General features: G+C 39.6%; 1 protein-coding gene across 3 annotated transcripts in view; it reads right to left on the bottom strand.

Annotated features, from left to right (window-relative positions):
- Positions 1-24,644, bottom strand: part of LOC125461738 (putative pre-mRNA-splicing factor ATP-dependent RNA helicase DHX32) — a 32,787-nt gene extending 8,143 nt beyond the window's left edge. For all 3 annotated transcript variants that reach the window (XM_048550842.2, XM_048550841.2, XM_048550840.2), the window contains exons 1-4: positions 24,083-24,644; positions 12,051-12,244; positions 10,567-10,951; positions 1,404-1,649 (exon numbers count right to left, since the gene is read on the bottom strand). In XM_048550842.2, coding sequence (XP_048406799.2) covers positions 1,404-1,649; positions 10,567-10,951; positions 12,051-12,244; positions 24,083-24,373 — 1,116 coding nt within the window. In that variant the 5' untranslated portion in view covers positions 24,374-24,644. The remainder of the gene's footprint in view (positions 1-1,403; positions 1,650-10,566; positions 10,952-12,050; positions 12,245-24,082) is intronic.
- Between the last annotated feature and the right edge of the window lie 1,118 nt (positions 24,645-25,762).

The following is a 25,762-nucleotide window of genomic DNA, read 5'->3' on the forward strand; positions in this document are numbered from 1 at the left end:
TCTGGAGAAAAACGAAGTCAGACAGTGAGTGTTTTAAGATCTGGAATGCACTGCTTGGCAGTGGTGGGCACAGGTTCAACTGAGCCATTCAAAAGGGAATTAGACTGTTATCTGAAAAAGGAAGACAATAAGCTTATAGGGAGAAGGTGGGAGAGTGGAACTAAGTGAAAGCTGGTGCAGACACAATGGATCAAATGACCTCTTTCTTCATTTACAATTCTGTGATTTCCATTCCACAACTTGATAGCCAAGAAAGGTGTGTTTATGATGTAGCCAAATAAATGTTAATTTTTTCAATATACACTAATAAAAGTGGGAGGAATTCCCAGACATTCATGTAATGGAAAGGAAATTGGAGCCTCGACTGTTGCATTTTAGTTTCAGCACTACAACATGCATTAAAAGTGCAAGCTGCTACACTACCTCGTAAATGGGAGTTGGTTGGCTCAGTTGTCTGAATGGCTGATTGGCACCAAACAGCACCAACAGCATGTGGTTGGATCCCCGTACTAATGGGGATGGAGTCAGGACCTGCCTTCTTGTCCTATGGCATGCAGTGATATTGACGTATCGGTTGGATTTGTCTTTGGGTGGAGAACTGAAAAAGAAACATTGAAACCATCTTCTCAAGGCAATCAGGAAGACAGGCAAAAAATGCTAGCCAACCAGTGATGCTCATGTCCCATGAGAAAATAAAAAAGGGAAAAAAGGGCATTGTGATTCTCTATTTGAAAGGAAAGTCTTACCCAAAACAAATGTGGCTGAAGCAAATCAGGATGTGAAAAACCAATCTGTCACAGGCTCATTAACACATTCTTGCCCTACTCCAGCCAAGCACAGCATTTCCCTCACTAACAACCAGCGTCAACAATCTCAAATCAACAAGTCAGTGAATCAGCAGTTCTCTTTGTTTCCAATGGGGCCACAGACAAAAAAATCCTTTTCTTCGGAAATATATTCAGGATAATAAACTTGATAATTTAGGGCATCATCTGTAATAACTGCAATCAAGATCTATCACCATTCCATGAAATATAAAATGTCAACCTACATTTGAAAACTTGATTAGAAAATATAAAGAGTAGCAAAATCAAGCTTCTGCTTAAAAAGATAAAGATATGTGGCTGCATAAAGAAAGGTCACAAACATCCAGCTGTGAAGAAGGGTTGGGAATGGAAATGGCATAAAACATTATCTGTGCTTTTCCTTAATTTCTTCTTTATTCCAATCTTTATCAATTTTCTTTTGTGCTCTGGTACAAGAGTTAAAAGAAGATTTCTTCTGGGTTAAATAAAGTTATAAAAGATTGCCATTAAGTAATTTCTGTACTTTGGAATTATACTAACCACACGTTTAATACACAGTTACTAAACGAAGTCACCAAAGAGATATGGTGTACTCACATTCTTTCTCTCCATGCCCACATCGATGATAAACTTGACATTCTCTATGCAAATTAAGGATTCTCCCATACTTGTGGTCAATACCACTCTCCTTTTGTACTGCTTGGAGTTCTTTTCCAACATGTCACTTTGTCCATCAACATATCTACTCTGCTCTGGGTAAAAAGGAATTGGCACTAGCACTCCCAATATTGGGTGCAGTTTAGAACCTTCTTGTCTGATTATGTTGCAGGCCTCATCAATTTCCTGCAAATACATAAAGTGTCACATACATTCTGATAACTCACAGCCAAAAGTATTCAAAGAAAAACTTCTGTATCCTTACACATGATCAGAATGTTAACAATCAAACCACAAAAAAGATCCAGATTTGACCCATGGGCTGTAACACAAGACTGATTAATGTTCCAAACCCATCAGTTTTGTTTTGGGCCTGCCCAGTTGTCATGACATTGGTGGACTTACTGGAAGACAAATACATGGTTACTCTGCAGTGATTCTTGGTAAAAGCACTTTATATATATGTACAGATTGTGTGTAGTTATGATGCTCCATGGTCATAAAGTTTAGCAACACTTAAGGCTCAAAAGAAGAGAACAGTCACTTGATAGGTTCAAGAATGCCAAAGGCATTTCTTTAACTACCCAACCTTAAAGCAGAAGGAATAGAAAGGTAACTAACAGAATGTGTAATTGTAATTAAATCTTTTAAGTAAATTTTAAAATAAATCTCAGAAGTGCTTTCTAAATTATAAGGATGAAGTTACTTGAAATAAGATTGAATGTTTTTAATTTACTGACAAGAATTGATGACATCACGAGAGCAAGACAATGGGAGAGCACCTCCTTTTATTAACTTCTGAAGGGAGTTGATACATGCAATAAACAAGTAGAATCATAAAAAGGTTTTGTATTACAGTAACTACTTACAGATTACACAAATCTGTTCAATGTTACTACAGAGACTGTTAGAAGTGTACCAGTTCCAAGTCAGTCCCCAACAAATTCCTACTTTACTGTGACCAAGTCCTTGTGATATCACCACAGTGGGTGCTGGTTCCTGAACTCAGTTAAATACTTTCAGACACATGCAAAATTTTCCTGCACATCTTGTCTCCTCACATACTTTTATTGTTATATACTTGTTTATATAATTACAATTACCATTACCTGATCTAGCCCAATACTTTGACTTTACAAACTCAGACACACAATTTTGGGGGTTTAGCTATTCTTCCCAAAATGTTCTTGTTAGGTTTGAAAGATCTGTAGTTTGTTGTGTAGAAGGCAGCTGGCTTGAACTACCTTCTTGACAGTCTGATGTTTGTAGTTCTGTCTTGAAGTGAAAGGTTTTTGACCTGTTGTGTTTCTCTCATGGAGGGGTTGTGATATATGGCTTTTCTTTAATTGGTGACGGTCTGGCCCTGATATACCAACATTTTTTAAAATGTGCTGCACCTTGGATCTTTGTACATTGTTTGCCTCTGTGTAGTTATGTCTTTCATGCAGTTGTATGCACACCAAAATAAATGCACAAAGCTGGTATCCTGTCACCAATTCATCTTTTATTTATGTGTGTACAGCACACTGACTGTGGCCAGCCAGCTCAGAGTCAGTCCCCAGATCTGAGGAGATTCTAAATCTCCTGTTTATATTTCTTATTCAATTAATATTGAGAAGTGACTTGATAGAGGTCATAAGATCATGAAAGACCCTGTCATAATATGGTTAGAAAAAATTTTTCCACTTCTCAGTGTTAAAAATTAATGATCATTTAAAATAATCATTAATAAATGCAGTCAGAAATTCATGAGAAACCTCATTATCTATAGAGCAGTAAATTGGGGAAACTATTACCTAGAGGAGTGGTTGAGCTGGATGAAAAAGATACGTTGAAGAGGAAACTGGAGAAACACATGAGAGTAAAAGGAACAGAAGGAGATGCTAACAGGGTTAGAGGAAGGAGACTGGGAGGAGGCTCCTGTGGAGTATAAACACTGACAGTGAATTTCCTGTTTCCATGCTGCACCCTGTATATCTGCTTAAACCAACATGGAGCGCTGTATGTATCTGGATGTGAAGGATCAATAGCAGAGCTGTCTAGAGTAATATCAGGGTTGAAGGAGGTGGCAAAAGGGTTAGGTGAGGTGGATTTTCTCAGCATTGATTGGTTGGTAGAATTTTGGATAAGGATGTGTTGCTCAATGGATAGAACCCATTCCCAGATCCACTAAGTCAGAAGCTTGATATTCAAGTCCTACCCCACAACTTATTGACTGCAAAAGGAGTGTTCATGACATAGTGAAACAGGGTAATAATTAGCTTGACAGTCTTTTGCACATTCTTCAAATTATAAGTGAAGTAACTGCACAGAGATCTCCCTTTTATATTGGTCAGCCAGGGCTTTCCTCATTGGCCTAGGTTAACAGCCCCAAACATGGACCTGATAGTCAATGATGTCCAAGATAACAAAGTGTGGAGCTAGATGAACACAGCAGGCCAAGCAGCATCTCAGGAGCACAAAAGCTGATGTTTCGGGCCTAGACCCTTCATCAGAGAGGGGGATGGGGAGAGGATTCTGGAATAAATAGGGAGAGAGGGGGAGGCAGACCGAAGATGGAGAGAAAAGAAGATAGGTGGAGAGGAGAGTATAGGTGGGGAGGTAGGGAGGGGATAGGTCAGTCCAGGGAAGATGGACAGGTCAAGGAGGTGGGATGAGGTTAGTAGGTAGGAAATGGAGGTGCGGCTTGAGGTGGGAGGAAGGGATGGGTGAGAGGAAGAACCGATTAGGGAGACAGAGACAGGCTGGGCTGGTTTTGGGATGCAGTGGGGTGAGGGGACGAACTAGGCTGGTTTTGGGATGCGGTGGGGGAAGGGGAGATTTTGAAGCTGGTGAAGTCCAGATTGATACCATTGGGCTGCAGGATTCCCAAGCGGAATATGAGTTGCTGTTCCTGCAACCTTCGGGTAGCATCCTTGTGGCACTGCAGGAGATCCATGATGGACATGTCGTCTGAAGAATGGGAGGGGGAGTTAAAATGGTTCGCGACTGGGAGGTGCAGTTGTTTATTGCGAACCGAGCGGAAGTGTTCTGCAAAGCGGTGCCCAAACCTCCGCTTGGTTTCCCCAATGTAGAGGAAGCCACACTGGGTACAATGGATACAGTATACCACATTGGCGGATATGCAGGTGAACCTCTGCTTAATGTGGAAAGTCATCTTGGGGCCTAGGATGGGGGTGAGGGAGGAGGTGTGGGGGCAAGTGTAGCACTTTCTGTACATCCCAGATGTCCAAGTTCTTCAAGGACCGCAACTTTCCCCCCACAGTGGTCGAGAACGCCCTGACCGCGTCTCCCGCAACACATCCCTCACACCCACCCCCGCCACAACCACCCAAAGAGGATCCCCCTTGTTCTCACACACCACCCCACCAACCTCTGGATACAACGCATCATCCTCCGACACTTCTGCCACCTACAATCCGACCCCACCACCCAAGACATTTTTCCATCGCCACCCTTGTCTGCCTTCCGGAGAGATCACTCTCTCCGTGACTCCCTTGTTCGCTCCACACTGCCCTCCAACCTCACCACACCCGGCACCTTCCCCTGCAACCGCAGGAAGTGCTACACTTGCCCCCACACCTCCTCCCTCACCCCCATCCCAGGCCCCAAGATGACTTTCCACATTAAGCAGAGGTTCACCTACACATCCGCCAATGCGGTATACTGTATCCATTGTACCCGGTGTGGCTCCCTCTACATTGGGGAAACCAGGCGGAGGCTTGGGGACCACTTTGCAGAACACCTCCGCTCAGTTCGCAATAAACAACTGCACCTCCCAGTCACGAACCATTTCAACTCCTCCTCCCATTCTTCAGATGACATATCCATCATGGGCCTCCTGCAGTGCCACAAGAATGCCACACGAAGATTGCAGGAACAGCAACTCATATTCCGCTTGGGAACCCTGCAGCCCAATGTTATCAATGTGGACGTCACCAGCTTCAAAATCTCCCCTTCCCCCACCGCATCCCAAAACCAGCCCAGTTCGCCCCTCCCCCCACTGCACCACACAACCAGCCCAGCCTGTCTCTGCCTCCCTAACTGGTTCTTCCTCTCACCCATCCCTTCCTCCCACCTCAAGCCGCACCGCCATTTCCTACCTACTAACCTCATCCCACCTCCTCGACCTGTCCGTCTTCCCTGGACTGACCTATCCCCTCCCTACCTCCCCACCTATACTCTCCTCTCCACCTATCTTCTTTTCTCTCCATCTTCGGTCCGCCTCCCCCTCTCTCCCTATTTATTCCAGAACCCTCTCCCCATCCCCCTCTCTGATGAAGGGTCTAGGCCCGAAACATCAGCTTTTGTGCTCCTGAGATGCTGCTTGCCCTGCTGTGTTCATCCAGCTTCACACTTTGTTATCTTGGATTCGCCAGCATCTGCAGTTCCCATTATCTCTGAGTCAACGAGGTCCACCTGGTTCTAATCACTACACACACCATTTGTGACAATGGAATTTGATTCGTATTCACCAGTAGATCTCTGATGAGTTAGATATGCCTATTACTTAAACTTCCTGAATATTATGTGCTTTCTCCTCCCCACCCTGAGTCAATTATTGATGAAACCACACTTGTCCATACCTTCAATTATGTTAGCTAGAGCCTCATCCTTACTTGATAAAAAGCTGTACTTTTATTGGGTCTTCTTTTTTGCTTGCACTTGTCCACTCCCTAATGACGGACTTAATTTGGGTAGATATTTGTTCATTGTGGGGTGCAGCAAATTGCAAATATATGCATTGCATATCACTGTGCATCTTTGAGGTGCAAATATTTTGGTTTGCTTACGATTCTTCCTGAATGTTATTGCCTCTTGAAATTGGAATCCACTTTACTGAATCACAGAACTGTAATGTAACAGAAAGAGGCTATTTGGCCCACTGCACTTGCACCAACCCTGTGCATTTTGAGTGAACGCCAAACTCCTGCTTTTTCTCCATATCCCTGCTCATTGCTCCTATTTAAATAATCATCCAGTTCCCTTGCCAATGCTTCAATTGAACCTGCTTCTACCTGATTTCCAGGGAGTATACTCCAAACCCAGACCGCTCTGATTCTCACCTGGTATTTGCTTCTTTTGCAAAATGCTTTAAAACTGTGCCCTCTGGTCCTCAATGGTTTTACAAGCAAAAACAGTGTCCCTCCACTTACCCTGGCTAGACCCCTCCTCATTTTAGCAATTTCTATCAATCTGCCCTTAGCCTTCACCTCTGAAGGGTAAACAATCCAAATTTCTCCAATCTATCCTCATTACTGATGTTGCACCTTCCTGGAACGATTCTCATAAACTTCTGTTGCACTCTTACCAATACAACTTTAACTCTTCGTCTTTGATAACACTGGAAAACATATCAGCCAAACTGGTACAGTCAATCATTTATAGTTTGGAACAATTGTTTACTCCAAACATAACTAATCAAGACTTTCTCCTTTTTGTTTTGGATCAGCATGACCTTACAGTGTTCAGCAAAATTTCTACCAGCTTTTATTTGTTTTTTTTTCTTTTTAACCTCATCCACGTTTTGAATGTGATTGAGGTCAAGAGATGTCCTACTCAGGACTGAAAATTATTATTTGTGCAGTCTGTATAGATTCTCTAGTATTTGGTGTCCCCTCTGTTGGGCTGTTGCTTACAGCATACCTTCACCTTGAAGTATAATGAACCCTTGACTGTAGTTTAATATTTTTCAGCTATAATCAGAGTTTTGTCAACGATAGCTTATATGATAGAACTGTAACACCTACTCCCGTGTCTGACTTGAAATTGTGACATGGCTAATGATAAGGATGTTTGCAAGCCAAATGTTTGGTCTGATTGATTTCCGTAGTAAACCTTTGGGTTTGTCTTCGACTGGCAACTATTCCACCTCAGTTATTTTGTTGTGTAGTCTTTTGCTTTCCTGTGTTGGGTCCTGTTTTGACCTACTACCACACATTTTTTTTGAAAGTGACCTACATTCATGGAATACAAGCATTCAGTTGTTTTAAATCTTGGCACTGTTCATGTCTCCATAGCACTAGCAAGGGCTTTACGTATCTGACGTCCATCCTCCCAACTGCATTGGTCCATCTAAATGTGCCTTTTGAGGTTTTGTGCCACAAGAATTCAGTAGATTCCACAGATGTCCTATATTTTAGAAGTTTTATCCTCTCTCTTAAGATTGATCTCTTTTGCTTCCAGATATCTGCTTCACTCACTATTGGAATGGCTTTCTCTGGAGTTTGATTTTCTGTGGACTGCAATAAAACTGACAAAGACTCATCAGTAATGCCTGTGATGATCCGATCTCTTAAGAATTTTTACTTTAAGTTGCCATAATCACATCTCTTTACTAGCCTGTATGGATCATTAATGAAATCATATATGGACTCACTTGAATTTTGTACTATTTTTAATTGCATCTTGGCCTTTCAGAAGTTATTTCCAACATTGAAATAGTTGCCAAACTATGACAATGGCTCAATGAAAAAAGCTTCTATTGGCTTCCCATTTATTATCTTGATAATTGCATGATACAGCAGCAGAGTAGTTGTTGAATGATCAGTGTTACCAATCTCTATCGGTATGTCTATAACAAATTTGAACATGAGGTTTGGAAAATGCCCAGTCATGGAAAAAGTTGGGAGCCATTCTTCCAAACTATGCTACACTCAACATACGACATGTTTTAAAATACTCGTACATAGTTTTCCTTTTGATGTACTATCTAACTTGCTTGCAAAAGAATCCATATTATTGGCCTCCACCACATCTCTAGATAACCTCTATTCTAGTTTGATCATTCCCTCAGAAATTAGCATAAACCCCACAACAAGCTTAATCAGTGTCAGCCTAGTTCAAGAAGAACACAATTTATGCTTCCAGGTTAAAGACTGTGGAGAAAAAAACTAGGACTTGGGGAAGATTGGCTCCAGGAGCTGGAGAGCTACATTGTCTGAGCAGTTTTCTTTTGGATGACAGATAAAGGTAGGCTCTCTGTTCAATGTTTGTCCAAGGTATCATTGAATGATTTGAACTGTAGGTGTTCTGATCAAATTAAACCGTTAAGCACAGCACAAAAATATATCAGGTATTTGCTGTATGTGGAACCTTGCAGTTTTCTGTGCCCAACAATAGTGACTATTTCAAACATTAATTAAATAACTACTACACATTTGGGACATCAGTCAAGGGGCACCAAATTAAAGGTATTTCCATATAAAACTTATTGTAGTGTGATTACATGCCAGGACAATACATTTCCTTCCTGTTCAAGCTTAAATGATTTTCCTTCACCTAGGTTTATTTCAGTGAATTGGCAATAGTAAAATTCAAACAGATCCTTACATTCTGCAAAAGGTTGGTACACAATGCAGAATGAACATTAGGATATTTAACGAATTAAATGAAGCAGATCAACAAAATTATTGTCTGTCCTTTAAGAGAGAAGAAGTGACTTTTCCTGATAACCTGGCAACATCAGTCCCTCAAGCAAAAAATCAATGTCATTAACTCAAAAGTAATTTGCATTTATATAGCATATTTAATGTGGAAAAAAAAAGACCCAAGATGCTTTATTGAAATGAGATCATTAACGGTACATTGAAGAAGTATATATTAGGAGTGCTGTTTAAAAGTTTGGTCAAAGAGATAAGTTTTAATAAGGATCTTAAAGAGACAAAACATTTGCAGAATTCAGGTGTTGAATTCTAGAACATCAGGTTGAGGCGACCATTGGCAAAACAAAAAGTGGGGACCCACTAGGACAGAATTGAAAGAACGCAGTTCTCCTGGAGGGTTGTGAAGCTGAAACAGGGGCAGGGAGGGGTCAATTCATAAAGGGCTTTAAACATGTAGGTACATATTTTAACTTGAGGCATTGTTGGACCAGGAAGGAGTCAATGTAAATTTGCACACAAGTGATGAACGCATTGACTTGATATAACTTATAATTTGGCAATAGAGATCAGGATGAGATGAAGCTCATGGAGAGTCAAGGGTGTAGGCTGGCCAGGGTAACAGTACAATAATGAAACCTAGATGTGTAAAAGACAGTGTGTTTCTGGAGGAGGTGGACTGAGGTCAGAGTGATGATACAGGCCTTAAGATCAGTTTGAGATCAAAAAACGACATTGAGTTGCAACTATTAGATTAAACCTGTGTGGCAATGGTCAGGAACTGATGCAGAACTGGACGCTGGACAAGCCAACTGATAATACAGAGGTGGCAGATAGGTCAATAAGGGTACAGTTGGCAGGGAACATGATCTGACTGCAATTCTTATAAAGATGGTATAGTACAGTTGCACATGGATACAGAAGAGATGGGAGCTAAGGATAAGTCATTTGGGGTTGTCAGAGAGTGCTGGGTCAAGAATTTCACCTTCTGTCATATATGGAATATTGATGTGCACAAGGCGGCTGCTTTATTTATCCACAAATGATGCTAGAAAATTAGGTGCCTTTCCTACAATGCCCTAAGATGAATCAAGGATGTGGCAGCCTGATGGCGGTTCCTCCTGGAGCCAGGGCACTGTGCTCAGCTACTGCACTGTGGGAGCATACATTAACCACATATCATGCATATCATGTCAAAATCATACAAAGAATTCAAGACAATGGGTGCCATTTCAAAGCTGCAACAAATTACTAATATCTGAAGAACCTGCAGTAGCAATGTACCAAATAGTCAAGTATTCCACAAGGAAGCTACTAAAATTCAGAAAGCATGTCTTGTAGTCTATCTTTAAAACATTTAAAAACAATGCATCCTACTGATTTGTAATTTTTGTACTGGATATGAAAGAAGTGCATTAACTGCAAGGAAATGTCATAGTTTCATCACAGTTCCATCCAAAAATTTCAGGTTTTTTTTACAGAAAATGTTATGACATACAAATTTTGTCATGGAAGATGTTATTTTGACTGAAAATATTATACATTAAATAATGAATCAAACAAAACAATTAATTTGGCTTAGTTATTTATACACAAATGAGTTCTCGAGTTCTCATTAGTTCTTTGGTTTTAGCTGCCAGGCTAACTGAGCATTCACTAACTTTCCTATATTCTCATATTAAGGAGGAATATATTGTAAAAGCTTCAAAGAATGAGCTTACCTTTATACAGGATAGAAAAATTGCAACATCACCCTTTTCCCTTGTTTGATGTATCTCAAACAGCAGTCTAAGTGCAGGTAGGAAATAGTTTTCTTGAAGTATGCAACTATAAACAACCTCAACGGGATATCCAATGGGTTCTTCACTTTCCACTCGTACAAGAGGAACATTGCCATAATAGGAATGTAGCTTCTTGGACATATGAGGGGAGGTTATTATTACAACTTTTAGTTCTGGCCTTTGTCTCGCAATGTCTTTTAGAAGGCCTAGTAGTACATCTGTGGAAACAGTTCTTTTATGAGTTTCATCAATAATGATAACTCCATAGTGCTCCAATAGAGGATCTGACATCATTTCCTGCAGTAGCATATCATCCGTGCTGTACCTAGAATATTAAAATTTTGTTATTTGGTGGTTTTGATCTCAGCTTGTTTAAAAGAAATGGGTTAGATATTATTCAGATTTCCATGTAATTTATCACAAAAATTGAAAGAATTGCAGATGCCGTAAATCAAAAACAAACATAGAAGTTGCTGGAAAAGCTCAGCACGTCTGGCAGCAAGCATGAAGAGAGATCAGAGTTAACGTTTCAGTTCCAGTGACCCTTCCTCAGAACTTCTCAGTTAATTTATTATTTACTGCAATATGGTTGATAAGGGAACTCTCCTGAATGACATCAGGCATACTGGGACATCTTAAAGGCCAAGAAGCAAACTGTTAACCCAAAGTTTCTGGCCCAGTGGTAGGGACAACACCACCACATCACAAGGTCCCCCAAGCCATTCCTGCTATTGGAAATAATACAGTATTTTCAAATGTACATTGGATCTGAGGCGAGTTGGAAGGAGAGGAAAGAAATGGTTATAAATTTTCAAAACTTCTGTGCTTTGTTATTCCCTTTAGATATCATAAACATATGCTTATCAGCTGGAAGTAGGACTGCAGCCATAAGTTAAAATGTGAAAGTATAAACATAGGGATTGTATTAGCATTGTTACATTTAAATAATCACCCTCCAACTATTCATTTGCTTTTAAAGTTATGAACATAATCTATTGTGTGCATATTTGCAACAGGACTACATGAGACATTGTGGAAGCAAAAGTTATCTACTTTGATGTATCAAATATAGTTATTTATAGCCATAAGTAATTGCAATTATTTTTAATCAGTTCAAATATTTATGAAAGTTAATTCACTCTTCTTGTTAAATTGCCTTTATTTCATTGTCCAAATTTTTAAATTCCACTTTTCCTTTTATCTTTTCCCCCTCCAACTAATCTTGTTCCTTCTAATCCTTTCTTTTTGTCCCAGTACTATGATTGCATTCTATTGTTGATCCTCGTGAAGCATAATGCAAATGATAAGGAGCAGCATATGGTGTTATTTGCTTGAAGAAGGACTTGCAGCTGCAGTCTGTTTCCTATTTGCATTTGACTGATCATTCTGCAAGGGTCACCAAAAGTAGATACAGGCACACAGACCTCAGAATGGTTTCATTGATGCAGCAGTTTTCATATGGAATTGTGTAGCCCACTTCATGCCCTATGTTGACATCCATTTCATCTGACACACGGAGTGCAAGGCCGACAGCCGTCTGCTTATGTGTCTGTGTGCACACCACAACACCATGCTGATACTTGGAAGAAAGACAGTGTTCTGCACACCATTGTGGGATCTAAAAGAGATAACAAACAAAACTATCAGGGCACCACTACCTCTAGCATTATGCTTTATTACATTACAATTGAACATCGAACTGAACACTTACAAAAACAATGTTACATAGCTTCAGAGTAAGCAAGGCAATAATTAATAAACTCTTGACAAACACTTGCATGCTGGCAATTTTTAATATTTGTTCACAGGATATGGCTAGGCCAGCATTTATTGCCCATTCATAATTACCCAGAGGGCAGTTAAGAATCAACCATGTTGTTGAGGATGTGGACTCACATAGGCCAGACCAGGTAAGGATGCCAGTTTCCTTCCCTAAAGGACATTAGTGAACCAGATGGGTTTTTCCAAAAATCAGCAATGGATTCACGATCATCATTAACTTTTTTATTCCAGATTTCTAATATTGAATTTAAATTTATCCATCTGCCATGGTGGGATTTAAACCCAGGTCTCCAGAGCATTACCTGGGTCTCTGGATTAACAGTGCAGCGACAATACTACTAGCCCATTGCCTTCCCCGTATTTGTCACAATGTATTTAGAAACATATATTATATGCACATACCTGGATATTGCACATGGAAAATGTTGGATGGCTATCAGTCAAGGCAGTAATTCAAACAGCTTGGGCAATTCTTCCGATAGGTTATAAGAGCATAAGAAATTGGAGCAGGAGTAGGCCATTTATCCCTTCATACCTGCCCTGCCATTCACGGTTGATCAACTTCAAGCCTCAATTCCTTCTTTATACCAGATCCACAATGCCCTCTACTCCTCAATATTTCAAAAATCTTCTTTAAATGCTTTCATTTATCCACCCTCCACAGCTTTCTAGAGCAGACATTCACTGACATTCACTACCATCTGGGAGAAGAAATTCTTTCACAACTCAGTTTAAAATGAGCATTCCCTTATTCTATAACTATGTCCCCTAGTTCACGATTCCCCCAAAAGTGGAAATCTTCTCAACATCCACCTATCAAGCCCTCTCAGAATCTAGTGTTTAAATAAGATCAGCCCACAGTCTTCTAAACTCTAATGAATAAAGTCCAAACCTGTTTGCCCCTTCTCAATAGGTCAAGCCCTTCATCTCAGAATCTCTCAAATTGCCTCCAATGCTTGTATGCCTTATTCTTAAATACAGGGGCCAAAATGGTGAACAGTACTCCAGGTGTGGCCTCACCAACACCCAGTAACTGTAGCAAGACTTTTGTATTTTTAAAATGAATCCCTCCAGGAATAAAGGCCAAAATTCCATTTGCCTTCTTATTTATTACTGCACGTGCATGCTAACTTTTTTGTTTTTTTATGCACAAGCACTGTCAGATCCTTCTGTGCAGCACATTTTTGGAATCTCTCTCCATTTAAATAATAGTCTGCCTTTTGATTCTTCTTCCATGTGTGTATGACGTTACATTCTAACATTAAACTCCATCTGCCAATATCAATATTCCTTTGCAGATTCCCTATGTCCTAATCATAGTATGCACCCCCACCCCACCTATATTTGGATACAGCAAGCTCTGCTCCATCCTCCAAGTCAGTAACATACTTAGCAAATAATTGATGCCCTACAAATGATTCATGTGGCACTCCACTAGTTATGTTTTTACAGATTGAAAAAGACCCATTAATCCTAGCTTTCTAACTCCAGTGTGTTAACCATCCTCAAACCACAGCACTAAATTAGCTCCAATACCATGAGCTCCTATCTTGTGCAATAACCTTTTATGTGGAACCTTATCGAAAGCCTTCTAGAAATCCAAAAACTTTACATTTGTCATTTCCCCTTTATCAACTCTGCTTGTTATATCCACAAAAGAACTCTCACAAATTTGTCAAATATGATTTCCCTTTCACAAAACCATAGTGACTCCATTTGGTTGTGTTCCTTTTCTAAATGTATTTTCTAAAATTGTGTTTCTTCCTTAATCATGCACTTTAGCATTTTCCTAACAATGGATTTTAGGTTAACTAGCTGTGGGGGACAAGGTGTTTAACAAACTAATGGGTCGAAAGGCAGACAAGTCACCAGGATCGGATGACTGCATCCAAGAGTTTTAAACGAAATGAATACAGAGATATTTTAGACATCAGTCAAAATATTCCAGAACTCACTGAATTCTGAGAGGGTTCCAGCAGACTGGAAAATTGCCAAGGTGATGCACATCTTCAAGAAGGAAGGGGGACAGAAAGCAGATGTGCATCACTTTAACAATTTTCCATCCAGACTTGTCTGTCTTTAGTCCCATTAGTTTGTTAAACTTCTTGCCCCTCATGGCTAGTCAGCCTAAAATCTGCTGATAGAAAAATGCTAAAGTTCATTATTAAGGAAGAAACACAATTTTGAAAACATGTTTAGAAAAGTAACATAATCAAATGGAGTCACTATAGTTTTGTGAAAGGGAAATCATATTTGACAAATTTGCTAGAGTTCTTTGTAGATATAACAAGTAGAGTTGATAAAGGGGAACTGGTAGATGTAGTGTATTTGGATATCCAGAAGGCTTTTGTAAGGTTCCACATAAAAGGGTATTGCACAAGATAGTAGCTCAAATATTTGGAGCTAATGTAGTAGTATAGATTGAGGATTGTTTAACATGCCAAAGATACAGAGCTAGGATTAATGTCCTCCCATTAGCACCTTGTGTACCTGTTAACTTTGGAATGTTTATAGAATCTTCAACCAGGAAGACCAATGCAAAATATTGGTTTAAATTATCTGCCGTTTCCCTGTTTCCCATTATCCATTGCCCAGTTGCATCCTCTAAGAACCCCACACTTACTTTAGCTGCTATCTTGCTATTTATTTTAGTATTTCTTGCCAATTCAGTTTCATAATTAATTTTCTCACTTTTTATTAATTTTTTACTCATCCACTAGTGGTTCCTAAAAGGTACCCAATCCTCTGGACTTCCACTAATTTTTGATGCTTTGTATATCTTAGTTTTTGATTAAATAATCTCCTTGATTGCCTTTGTTCACTATGGGTAGTTCATTCTTCTCATTGAGTCTTTCTTTTTGACTGGAATTTTGTTTTGGTGAGTGTTACAAATATCTGCTTTGATATCTTCTATAGATTGCCCACTGACCTTCCCTTAAGACCTTTTACCTAGCCTATTTTGGACAACTCTTTCTTATATTGGCATTACTCTTTTTAAAGTTGAGTACACTAGATTGAAACCTAAGCTTCTCTCCCAGAAAATGGATTTTAAATTCTAGCATGTTGTGATCACTACTTCGTAGAGGATCCTTAATTACTAAATCTCTTATTACTGCTACCTTATTACAAGTTACTATATCTTAAAGTAGCCTTTTCGCAAGTAGGTTGTGCAATGTGTTGCTCTAAGAAACAATCCCGGATGCAATCTTCCCTGTAACTGTAGCACTTCTGATTGTTCCAATCAAAATGCATGTTAAAATCACCCACGATAATTCTACTGCTGTTCTTAGACCTTTCATTTGTACTTTTTTCTGCAGTGAGCCAACTCTTTGGGGGCTATGAATTGCTCCCACCTGTGACTTCTTTCCTTTTTCTATTTCTACCCAAACTGATTTCACGTCATGATCAATTGCATAACTACTCACCACTGTACAGACAGCTTCTTTTAATAATAACACTACCCCACCTTCTTGTACCTTTTGCTTATTTTTTTCGGGAACACCAAATACGCTTTAATATTGTATTCCCAGCCCTGGTCACTTTACAAGCATGTCTTTGTAAGAGCTATAATTTTCATTTACTTGTGTGCAACCATCATGTTAAAAATACTGTATGCCCTTCAGATAAAGAGCCTTAAGCTTGAATTTGTTACTATTATTAATTACTCTGGTTCTAATTCTGCTGCACTCTCCTTATTTTTAAGAATTATATTGCACTATATTTAAATAACATACTGAAGAATCTACTTCTTTCTGTCATGTGTTTGTAGTTTGCATTTTCAGCAGTCTGCATCTCTGCTCTCTTATTTCTTTCTGATTTTTTTACACTTCCCATCAATTTATCCCTCGCCCCAACTAATTAGTTGAAAACTGCATCTACAACTCTAGTTACAGTGTTCTCCAGGTCACTGGTCTTAACCTTATTCAAATGAAGCCAGTTTCAGTGGAACAGTACTGTCTTTCCCCAGTACTGTTGCCAGTGCCCCAATAATCAGAACCTATTTCTCCCACACCAATCCTTGTGCCACACATTTACGTCTCCAATCTCATTTACAGTATTCCAATTTGTAGTGTTTCAGGTAGTAATATGGAGATTATTAGCTTTGAGGCTTTCCTTCTTAATTCAGTCTGTTAGATGCTCATAATGCGTCATCAGAAGCTCTTACCTAATTCTATCAATTTCATTGGTACCTAAGCAGACAATGACAACTGGATGTAACTCTTCAGCCCAGAAGAGATGTTCTGAACCTTGATATTAAGTGAGGCAACACAGCCTTCAGGACTCTATCTTGGCTGCATAGAACAGTATCTGTTCCCCTCATTATGCTATTCCCTATTTCTCTTACATTCCTCTTTCCCCTCCCCGTTGAACCACAATGTTTTGGTAGTTCACTCGTCTTTCCTGCAATCTGGGCTCTCGTCCACGCCAGGATTGAAAACCTCATACCTATTGGATAAAACTTTGGATCTGGCTCCTCCAAGGTGAAATTCTACTTTCCAATAACTACCTCACGTGCAGTCACACCCTCCTGTCTGACCACGGACCAAATTTGAGGTAGTTAATCGAAGGAACTTGACTGTCTTCTGAAGCCCACCATCTGCGTAACTCTCCCTCTACACTTTGTCGGCTCATCAATTCTGAGCTGAAGTTCCTCTAGCAGCCAATATTTGTTGCAGATGTGGTCATAATGGATTACATCATGAACTAAAGTCGCAATAGATCACTTGCCCAGCCATCTCTGTTTTATTTAATTAATAATTTGTATGTTAAATATTTTAAAAGTTAATTTCTCACCACACTCTTCAGATTTAAACCACTTGGCCAATCAAAAGTCAAGAGAATGTCACACCTTGGCTCAGACAGGTTGGGACATGTTGAAGGGCTCGCTGCTGCTATATATTAGACCTTGATTTGCTGCGCACACCTCCTATTCTGTTTCAAGAGATACAAAGTTGCTTCATTCTCCTCCCAACCTGCTTCATGCTGATGAGCAGCACACTTCACCTAGCCTGTTGAGTGATGTTCCGAGGAAGAATCACTTGAACCGGAACATTAACTCTGATTTCTCTCCACAGTTGCTGCCAGACCTGCTGAACTTTCCCAGCAATTTCTGTTTTTCTTTCTGATTTACAGCACCTGCATTTTTCTCAGTTTTTAGTGTGACATTGACCTGCCACACACATCTGTTAGGTCAACAGGCAAAAGCATACATTGCAGTAAAAAAATCAGAATGAAGTTGTGTCCTGGAATTCACTGGTCAATGGTTTATCTTATCTATAGTTCTAGATGTGCCATAAAACAACCATGTCCCTTAGATTACTTGCCTTTCATTCTCTAATCATTAATGCTAAAAATCAAATCTGAATAAGTCTTTTACAGCCCTTCTCACTAAGACTGTCAATTTAATAGTTCAAGTTACTTTACGTAGCTTATGGCATTAGTGTTAGCTAGCCTATGTCTCTTACCTGTTTGTTATTTTTACAATACACTACACTGCTTAGAGTGATGAGACATTCGCCTCTTTTTTTTAAACTACTTGTTTAATTTACCCCTCATTCCTTTGACTTCATGGTCTTCTCTTCCATCCTCAAACCTTACAAAACTGGTAGTCACTGATACACATCTCAAATTTGAAATAAACTTGAAAAATATCCTTGCCAATATGCTGCAAAACTTAAAGATGATAGAGGCGGCAGAACAGAGATGAAAGAGTGATCAAAACTTTGCAAAGTGGTACCTGACAATCTACAACATTGATAGATCAGTAATACAAGTTATTTCTTATTTATGTATGAAAATTAGTACCTAGATAAGAGGTTTTCTTTTAATATCTGAGATTCCACAATTATCATAAAAGTTTCAAGTTGCATTTCATATGTTCTACTTAAAAGGAAACGGATCTCTTTTTTAAAACGTATCACAACTACTTTGAAATCTACATAGAAAATACTTTAGAAGGGAAAACCTAGGCTCCAAAGAAGAGCACGTCACTTACAATGTATGGCTGACACTACTTCATAATTGCAATTTTTAAAAAATCTAATATACAAGAAAGTTCTTAGGAGGAATGTCTGCTCTCAACAAATTTCAAACATATGTAGCCATTACTCCTGGTTCGAATTTGGCTAGGACTTCCACAGACTTAAAAAATAATATTTTTTTAAAAATTCAAATTTTTTACGGCTTTAAAATGAATGCTAAGGACTAAATTTTACCAAGAGTCAGCTAAGTGCCAATTTTGGTATATTTCAAATGGAGGGTTTTTCATTCCTTTATTCATTCATGGGATGAGGGGCATTGCTGGCTAGGCAGCATTTATTTCCCATCCCTAATTGCCCAGAGGGCAGTTAAGAGTCAAGCACATTGCTGTGGGTCTGGAGTCACATGTACACCAGACCAGGTAAGACTGGTAGTTTTCTTCTCTAAAGGACGTTGGAGAACCAGATGCATTTTTTGACAATTGATTTACAATCATTGTCAGATTCTTAATCCCAGAAATTAACTTAATTCAAATTGTTTCATCTGCTGTGGCAGGATTCAAACTCTGGTCCACAGAACATTACCTGGGTCACTGGATTAACAGTCCAACAATAATACCACTAGGCCATCACCTCCCTGATGCTGTCCATTGTTCATATGATTCTGTATGCACCATGTCTCTATGGCACTACTCATATGCTACCTTGTGCTCACCAGTGGTGGAAGTAGTAGCCACTGCTGGGACCTTCCATGATTACTGCTGTTGGCACAGTATTTAAAGCCCAGCTATGCACTGGGTCAATCAATGCCAACCACAAATTGTATCTCACAGTACATGTAGTTGGCAGGAAAGGAAAAATGAATATTTCTGAGGGTGCACAGCTCACACGTCATTGGAAATAGAAGCTCACATTCTATAAAAGCTCACAGGGATGCAAATTATGAGGAAATTTACACAGAATGAAAGCAGAATATTGTACATGCTGGAAATTTGAAACAAGCACAGAATAGTGGAGAAATTCTGGCAGCTTCTGTACAAGTTCAAGACTAAATGAATGGGTGCAAGTAGATTTACATATTCAGAAATAAATTCTCAAATACTTAGAATTATAGTTTCCTGACTTGGAATATGAACAAGTTTTATCTAAAACATTCTGTTACAAACTCACATCAATGTGAATAATTACAAAAAGCTGAAAAAAATCACTTTTAAGGGAGAGGTCCATATTTTTGTTTTAGAGAATCAGCAGAAATAGAAATTGAAATCAAATATTGACATAATCTTGATAAAAACTGTCACTAGCCATATTTTTCAGTTTGCATTGACCCCATGAATCCTGTAACAGTACAGATTAAGAGAATCACACAAGGCACTGGATGCAGATATACACAGCAGGTTAGCTACCCGGGCACATTATCAGGGTATTACATGGGAAGATTATTTGGGGTAGCATAGTGGCTCAGTTGTTAGCACTATTCCCTCACAGCACCAGGGACCCAGGTTCAGCACTACCCTTGGGTAACTATGTGCATGGAGTTTACACATTCTCCCCGTGTCTGAGTGGGTTTCCTTCCACAGTCCAAAGATGTGGGGGTTAGATGGATTGGCCATGCTAATTTGCCCATAGCAGCTGGGGATGTATTGGTCATTGGATTAGCTATAGGAAATGCAGGTCTACTGGGATAGGATTGGGTCTGGGTGAGATGCTCTCCGATGGTAGATGTGTATTCAATGGGTTGAATGGCCTGTTTCCACACTGTAGGGATTCTAAGATTGTAAAATGTTTACCAGCAGGCCAACTATATATAGGAGCAGTCAATCACTACTAGGTATGATCATTCTACCCTCAATGTTCAGAGACCTTCCCAAGAACAGAACTCAACAATCATCTTTGGATTTTGGACAACTAAAAGCATTCTTATAATGTGCAATGAATGACAAACAGTGCGTGTTCAATTATGATTTATTTTAAAATTGGTTTCCAATATACACAGTGTTTATTTAATAAGCTTTTCTTGAGTTTTCATCCCAAAACCTTTGAAGCACTCAGAAAGATGCTCAAAATGTTTTTGCAGCCTGTGCAGCCAAGACCTTCGTTGGAGCTACAAGTGGCTTATAATTGTCTACAATACATAACATATCACCCAAAGAGAATTCGGATGTTCAACCCCTTCAGAATACCAATCCAGAATGTGTATTTGAGTGTAATGATATTCTACCAGCTTCCATTTAAAAATAAGCCATTTCAACACTCTTAATACAAATCACATCAGGCAGGCTGAACTTGGAAAACTGAGTTTTTCATGAGTCACCATTGTTTCCACTTGATTTTTTGTTGGTATCTGCTGTAAAGCGGAGGTATGTGGCTTGTTACTGTTCAGATGCACCTTTCTGAGTTCACTATGCTCTATGAAGAGCAGATCAGCATCATATGTAAATCCAGTAATCGAATGATGCAGCACAAATGTAAACGTGTTTAAGTAGTGAAACAGCGGCAAACATCATTATTGCACTTGCATATAAATAGTTGTATAGTGGAGAAGCAGGCAACAGGCCCATTCTGTCTTTGCTGTGTCTGTGGAAGAGTGTCTCAGTTCTTCCCCTTTCCAGCTCTTTCAGCATGCCTCTGCAAATTCCACCTTTTTAAGTATGTATTCAATTTCTGTTCTCAAGTTACCTTTGTTTTCACTTGCACAATGTTTCAACTAATGTGTTACCGATCATAACAACCCACAAAACAATGGTGATGTAATTCAAAAGGAATATGGTACATTATAGTAATTCTGCATGTACCCTCACAAATGCACACTTCAAGACTCATGCCAAATAAATCAACTGTAAATTTTTGTCATCTGAAATGAAACAATTCATAACTGAGGTCAAGTTCCTGTTCTATATAAGCAGTGGAATTTGAGGAACAATGACTAACCTTTTCCACAGGATACTCTTTCCAACAATACATATATAACACAAAATATATAACCAACATGGTGACTCTTAACTCTTCTCTGAAATGTCACAGCGTGTCACTCAATTGTAAGTGGCTCATGGACACCTCTAGTGTCATTAAGGGCAGTCAATAAATGTTGACCACATGCTCACATCCCACAAATGACAAGAAAACAAACTGATCATCTCATTCATTACTCAATATATCCATGTCAACATGGCTGTGCCAAGTTCATAGTCTGATTAACAATGCCACCTTTATTGGAAGAGGACAGCCTCGCCATTTAATTTTTTTTCAATAGATGCTAAGAGCAATTATAGCTAAATATGATTTTTCAACTAAAGTTGTGCCACTTTCAATCAACAGTTAGCTGGATTAATATACCTGGATATCCATTCTGTTTAAGCAAAACATTATGACAGCAGTAACATGGAATATTAATTTTCAACTTCTGTCTTCCGATTTTAATATCAAGACCTTTCATAAGTGAAAATGGTTTCAAAAAAAAAGGAAAGATGCTAACTTTAGGTGGCTGCAGTTATCATCTGACCATGATTTGAGCAAATTCATGAAACCATCAATATAGAAATCAGCCTAAACTGAAATTATCATACATCAAAATGAATGAAACCAATTACCCAACATTGATATTTTCTATTTGATTTACGTCTTTCATTTGGTGATAGAAGTCACTTGCAAATTATCCGGTTTGGAAAAAGTAAAGATGCCAGACATTGCATTACAAACTTTTTTTTCCCCGCACAAAACTGCTCTTCAGCAGAGAGGAGAGATGAAAATTGATTCCATAACAGCTTGCTCTTTCACTCTGTCCCTGTTTCTCTCAGCCTCAGGAAAGGCATTCACTCAGAGCAAATTGAGAAACTTCTATTCACTCAGTGCACAGAGGTAATACAAATTTCATTACTCTGGATGATAAAAGTCATCCATTTTTCACTGGAGTGGAAGAGGTTTAGGGATGACCTTGTAGAGATTTATAAAATCATGAGGCGCATAGCTAAGGTGAATAGCAAGGGTGTTTTCACTAGAGTAGGGGAGTTCAAAAGTAGAGGGCATATTTTTAAGGTGAGGAGAAAGATTTAAAAGGGACCTGAGGGGCTACTTTTTCCACAGAGAGGGTGGGTTGTATGTGGAATGAACAGCCAGAGGAAGCAGTAGATCATAGAATCCCCACAGTGTGGAAACAGTCTATCCAGCCCTACAAGTCCACAATGACTCTCCAAAGAGCATCCCACCTAGTCTCATCCACCTACCCTATCCCTGTGGCTAATCTACCTAACTTACACATCCCTGGACACAATGGGTAATTTAGCATGGCCGATCCACCCAACCTGCACATCCTTGAACTGTGGCAGGAAACTGGAGCACACAAAGGAAACCCGCACAGACACAGGGAGAGCGTGCAAGCTCCACACAGACAGCTGCCAAAGGCTGGAATTGACTCCGAGTCCTTGGTGCTATGAGGCAGCATTGCTGACCACTGAGCCACCACACCACTCAAAGTACAGCTTGGGCAGCATGGTGCAAGTACAGTTAAACATTTAGAAGACATTTGGACAAGTACCGGAATAGGAAAGGTTTAAAGGGGTATAGGCCAAACACTGGCAAGTGAGACTAGTTTAGTTTGGCAAACCTGGTTGACATGGACAAGTTGAACCAAAGGGTCTGTTTCTCTGCTGTATGACTCTTTGACTCTGTAATTAAACAAAATTGATCCCAGGCTAAACCTAGCACCTCAAAGATACTGAGGAGTTTTTGAATTATATGGTCTTCCTTATTCAAATTTTATAAGTACGATTATATATGTATTTGATGTAATTTTTTAAAATTATTTTTATCTGGTTGAGTTAGCAAACAAAAATACTTCCTGTCACTCAAGAAAACTTTGTAATTAGCCTCTTCCTTTTTGAACTAGTGAACTGTAGGTTGATTGAAATGTAATATAGCTACATTCTAAAAGAAATTAGGGATCTTTGTTGTGGGCGACCAACAGGATTTAAAGAGGGGATTTGGTTTACTTTTCCACACCTGGTCACAAAGATACATTAAAATGCCATTACAACAAGCACTATTACCTTTTGCTAGTTGCCATCTATGCTTCACCTAACACAATGAAGATTGCATGTTCCATGCATTCCTATCAATTAGAATTTAAAAGAAAACATTTATCCAATTTTTGATAATAGCCCACGTCTGTTAAGCTAGCAGCTGTAATATATTGTAGATTTTGTTCAGGATATTAGTGAAGACCATCTCCAAATGTGCTTTATTTTTCAATAAATGGAAACACTACCAAATTTAGCTAACAACTGAAAGTATTCCCAGAAGAAAAGTATATTATTTTATCATTACTGATTAACGTGTTGTAAACACTTGTTCATATTATCTAGATTTTGACACAGCACAAACAAATCACAAAACATGTATTGTATTTCCTTGTGCCAGCGTTGTCCTTTCAATGCCAGCCTTATCACCAAGGTCGGGTTAGCAGAAATTACAGCTCTGTATTTAGAGCTGTGCACAACGTTAGTGGAAACAAAAGGCTCATTTGAAAGTTGACAGTAGCTTTGCCTCATTCAAGAATAGAAAAAAAGAACATGGATAATATTGGCGCCTTTTTCAAAACATGTTGGGAACCATGTGACAGGACAGTCTTTAAAGCCAAAAGCCTATTAAAGCAGCGTTTACTTTAGCCGGATATTTCCCACGTGCTTGGTTGCTCTTACCTGACTGCTTTTCCCGATCCTCGCGTTTCCACACAGGATGATAAACGGATTGCTTATTAAACTCGCCATGAAGGCGCCCTTTGCTCCCCACACCGGTAACTGTTTTCTTTCTTGTAGGAGTTTGTAATAGCGAGAGGAGTAAGGCAACCCATCAAAGGGATTCAGCTCCAAGTCTGTATCACAGAGCAAAACTTCATCCCCACTGTCGGATCCAAACTCTTCGCAGAAAGTTTCTCTGTCACAGAGCGATGCGCCGTCCGGCTTTGCAGTGTGCAGTTGAACAGCAGCCATTGTAGCCTGTGTGGATTGAGGGAGCTCAGCAGAACTATCACACTCAACTTCCTATCATTTGTTCTATTAATACCTGGTCCTGTAAAGAGTTGGAAACCAACACCAACATTTCCTGCTGCTGTCTACCGCCACTTCGCACTCTCCTAATCGTCTGCTGTTGCCAGCGATCATCTGCAAACGAAATTAATGTTTATTGCAAACCGATCGCTTAAAGGTATTGCAGTAAAACAAGTGCATCTTTCTTTTGGCTAAAGCTGCCGACTTCCCTCCATCCCAGGCCACGTGTCGCGCTATTTATTGACTGAATAGACCGGACTAAACGAGAGAGTATTGTACAGAATAATACGGTCATGTGGCCACTTAATCTCCTGACAATACCGGTTAGGGGAATGCTTGTTGGAAACTGCAGAGTGAAAGGTTTAATTGGTCTCTCAGTAACCGGCTGCACAAACACATCTGTCACAGAGCCGCCTGGGCAGGACACTGGAAGAAATGCAAATCACCCTCTTTGCTTGTGTTCGAATGTGAATCACATCAGATTTTATTGTGTTTGTTCGCAATCCGAGCAGGCATTGGACTGTGGACCCCTTTTTCATACCCAGAAAGTAAACTTCCAAAAGGAATAGACTCTAACCGATTCTGCTGCACCTGTCCTCGAAATAACCACGAGAGTCCAGCCTGAGAGTGTGGAGAGGGAAGGTTCAATCAACTCATCCCGAAGCAAACAAATTCATGATTTGAAAAGTAATAGTGTGCTGGGTTAAGGGAAGAAAGCAGGAGAATGGCACTAGCCAGATGCTCATTCAAAGAGGCAGTGCATGATGGGCCAAATGGCTTCCTTCTGCCCAGTGACTATTCTGTGATTCTATAAACCATACTAAATGCAGTTAAGGGCTCTTGAGGCACAGTGGTATTGTACCTATCTCTAGATCAGGGGATAACAAGGTGCAGAGCTGGATGAACACAGCAGGCCAGGCAGTATCAGAGGAGCAGAAAGGCTGACGTTTCGGGTCTGGACCGTTCTTCAGAAATGAGTCGTCCAAGCCATTTCTGAAGGGTCTAGACCCGAAACGTCAGTTTTCCTGCTTCTTAGATGCTGCGTGGCCTGCAGTGTTCATTCAGCTCTACACATTATCTCAGATTCTCTAGCATCTGCGTTTCCCACTATCTTTAGATCAGGAGAGCTGGGTTTAAATCGCACCTGTCCCAGACGTGTGTGTTAACATCACTGAACAGGTCGATTGGAAACTACCTGCAAAGTGCAGTTCGCATTTATTTAGTTCATACTTTATGGACGACACGGTAAATTGACTTTCATTTTTGAATGAAAAACCATGGCTCAGTACATTATTACAACTGATAAGAACTAAAGGGTCCGTGTACGTTAGA

This window comes from Stegostoma tigrinum, chromosome 20, assembly GCF_030684315.1.
Source record: "Stegostoma tigrinum isolate sSteTig4 chromosome 20, sSteTig4.hap1, whole genome shotgun sequence".
Taxonomy (NCBI): Eukaryota; Metazoa; Chordata; class Chondrichthyes; order Orectolobiformes; family Stegostomatidae; genus Stegostoma; species Stegostoma tigrinum.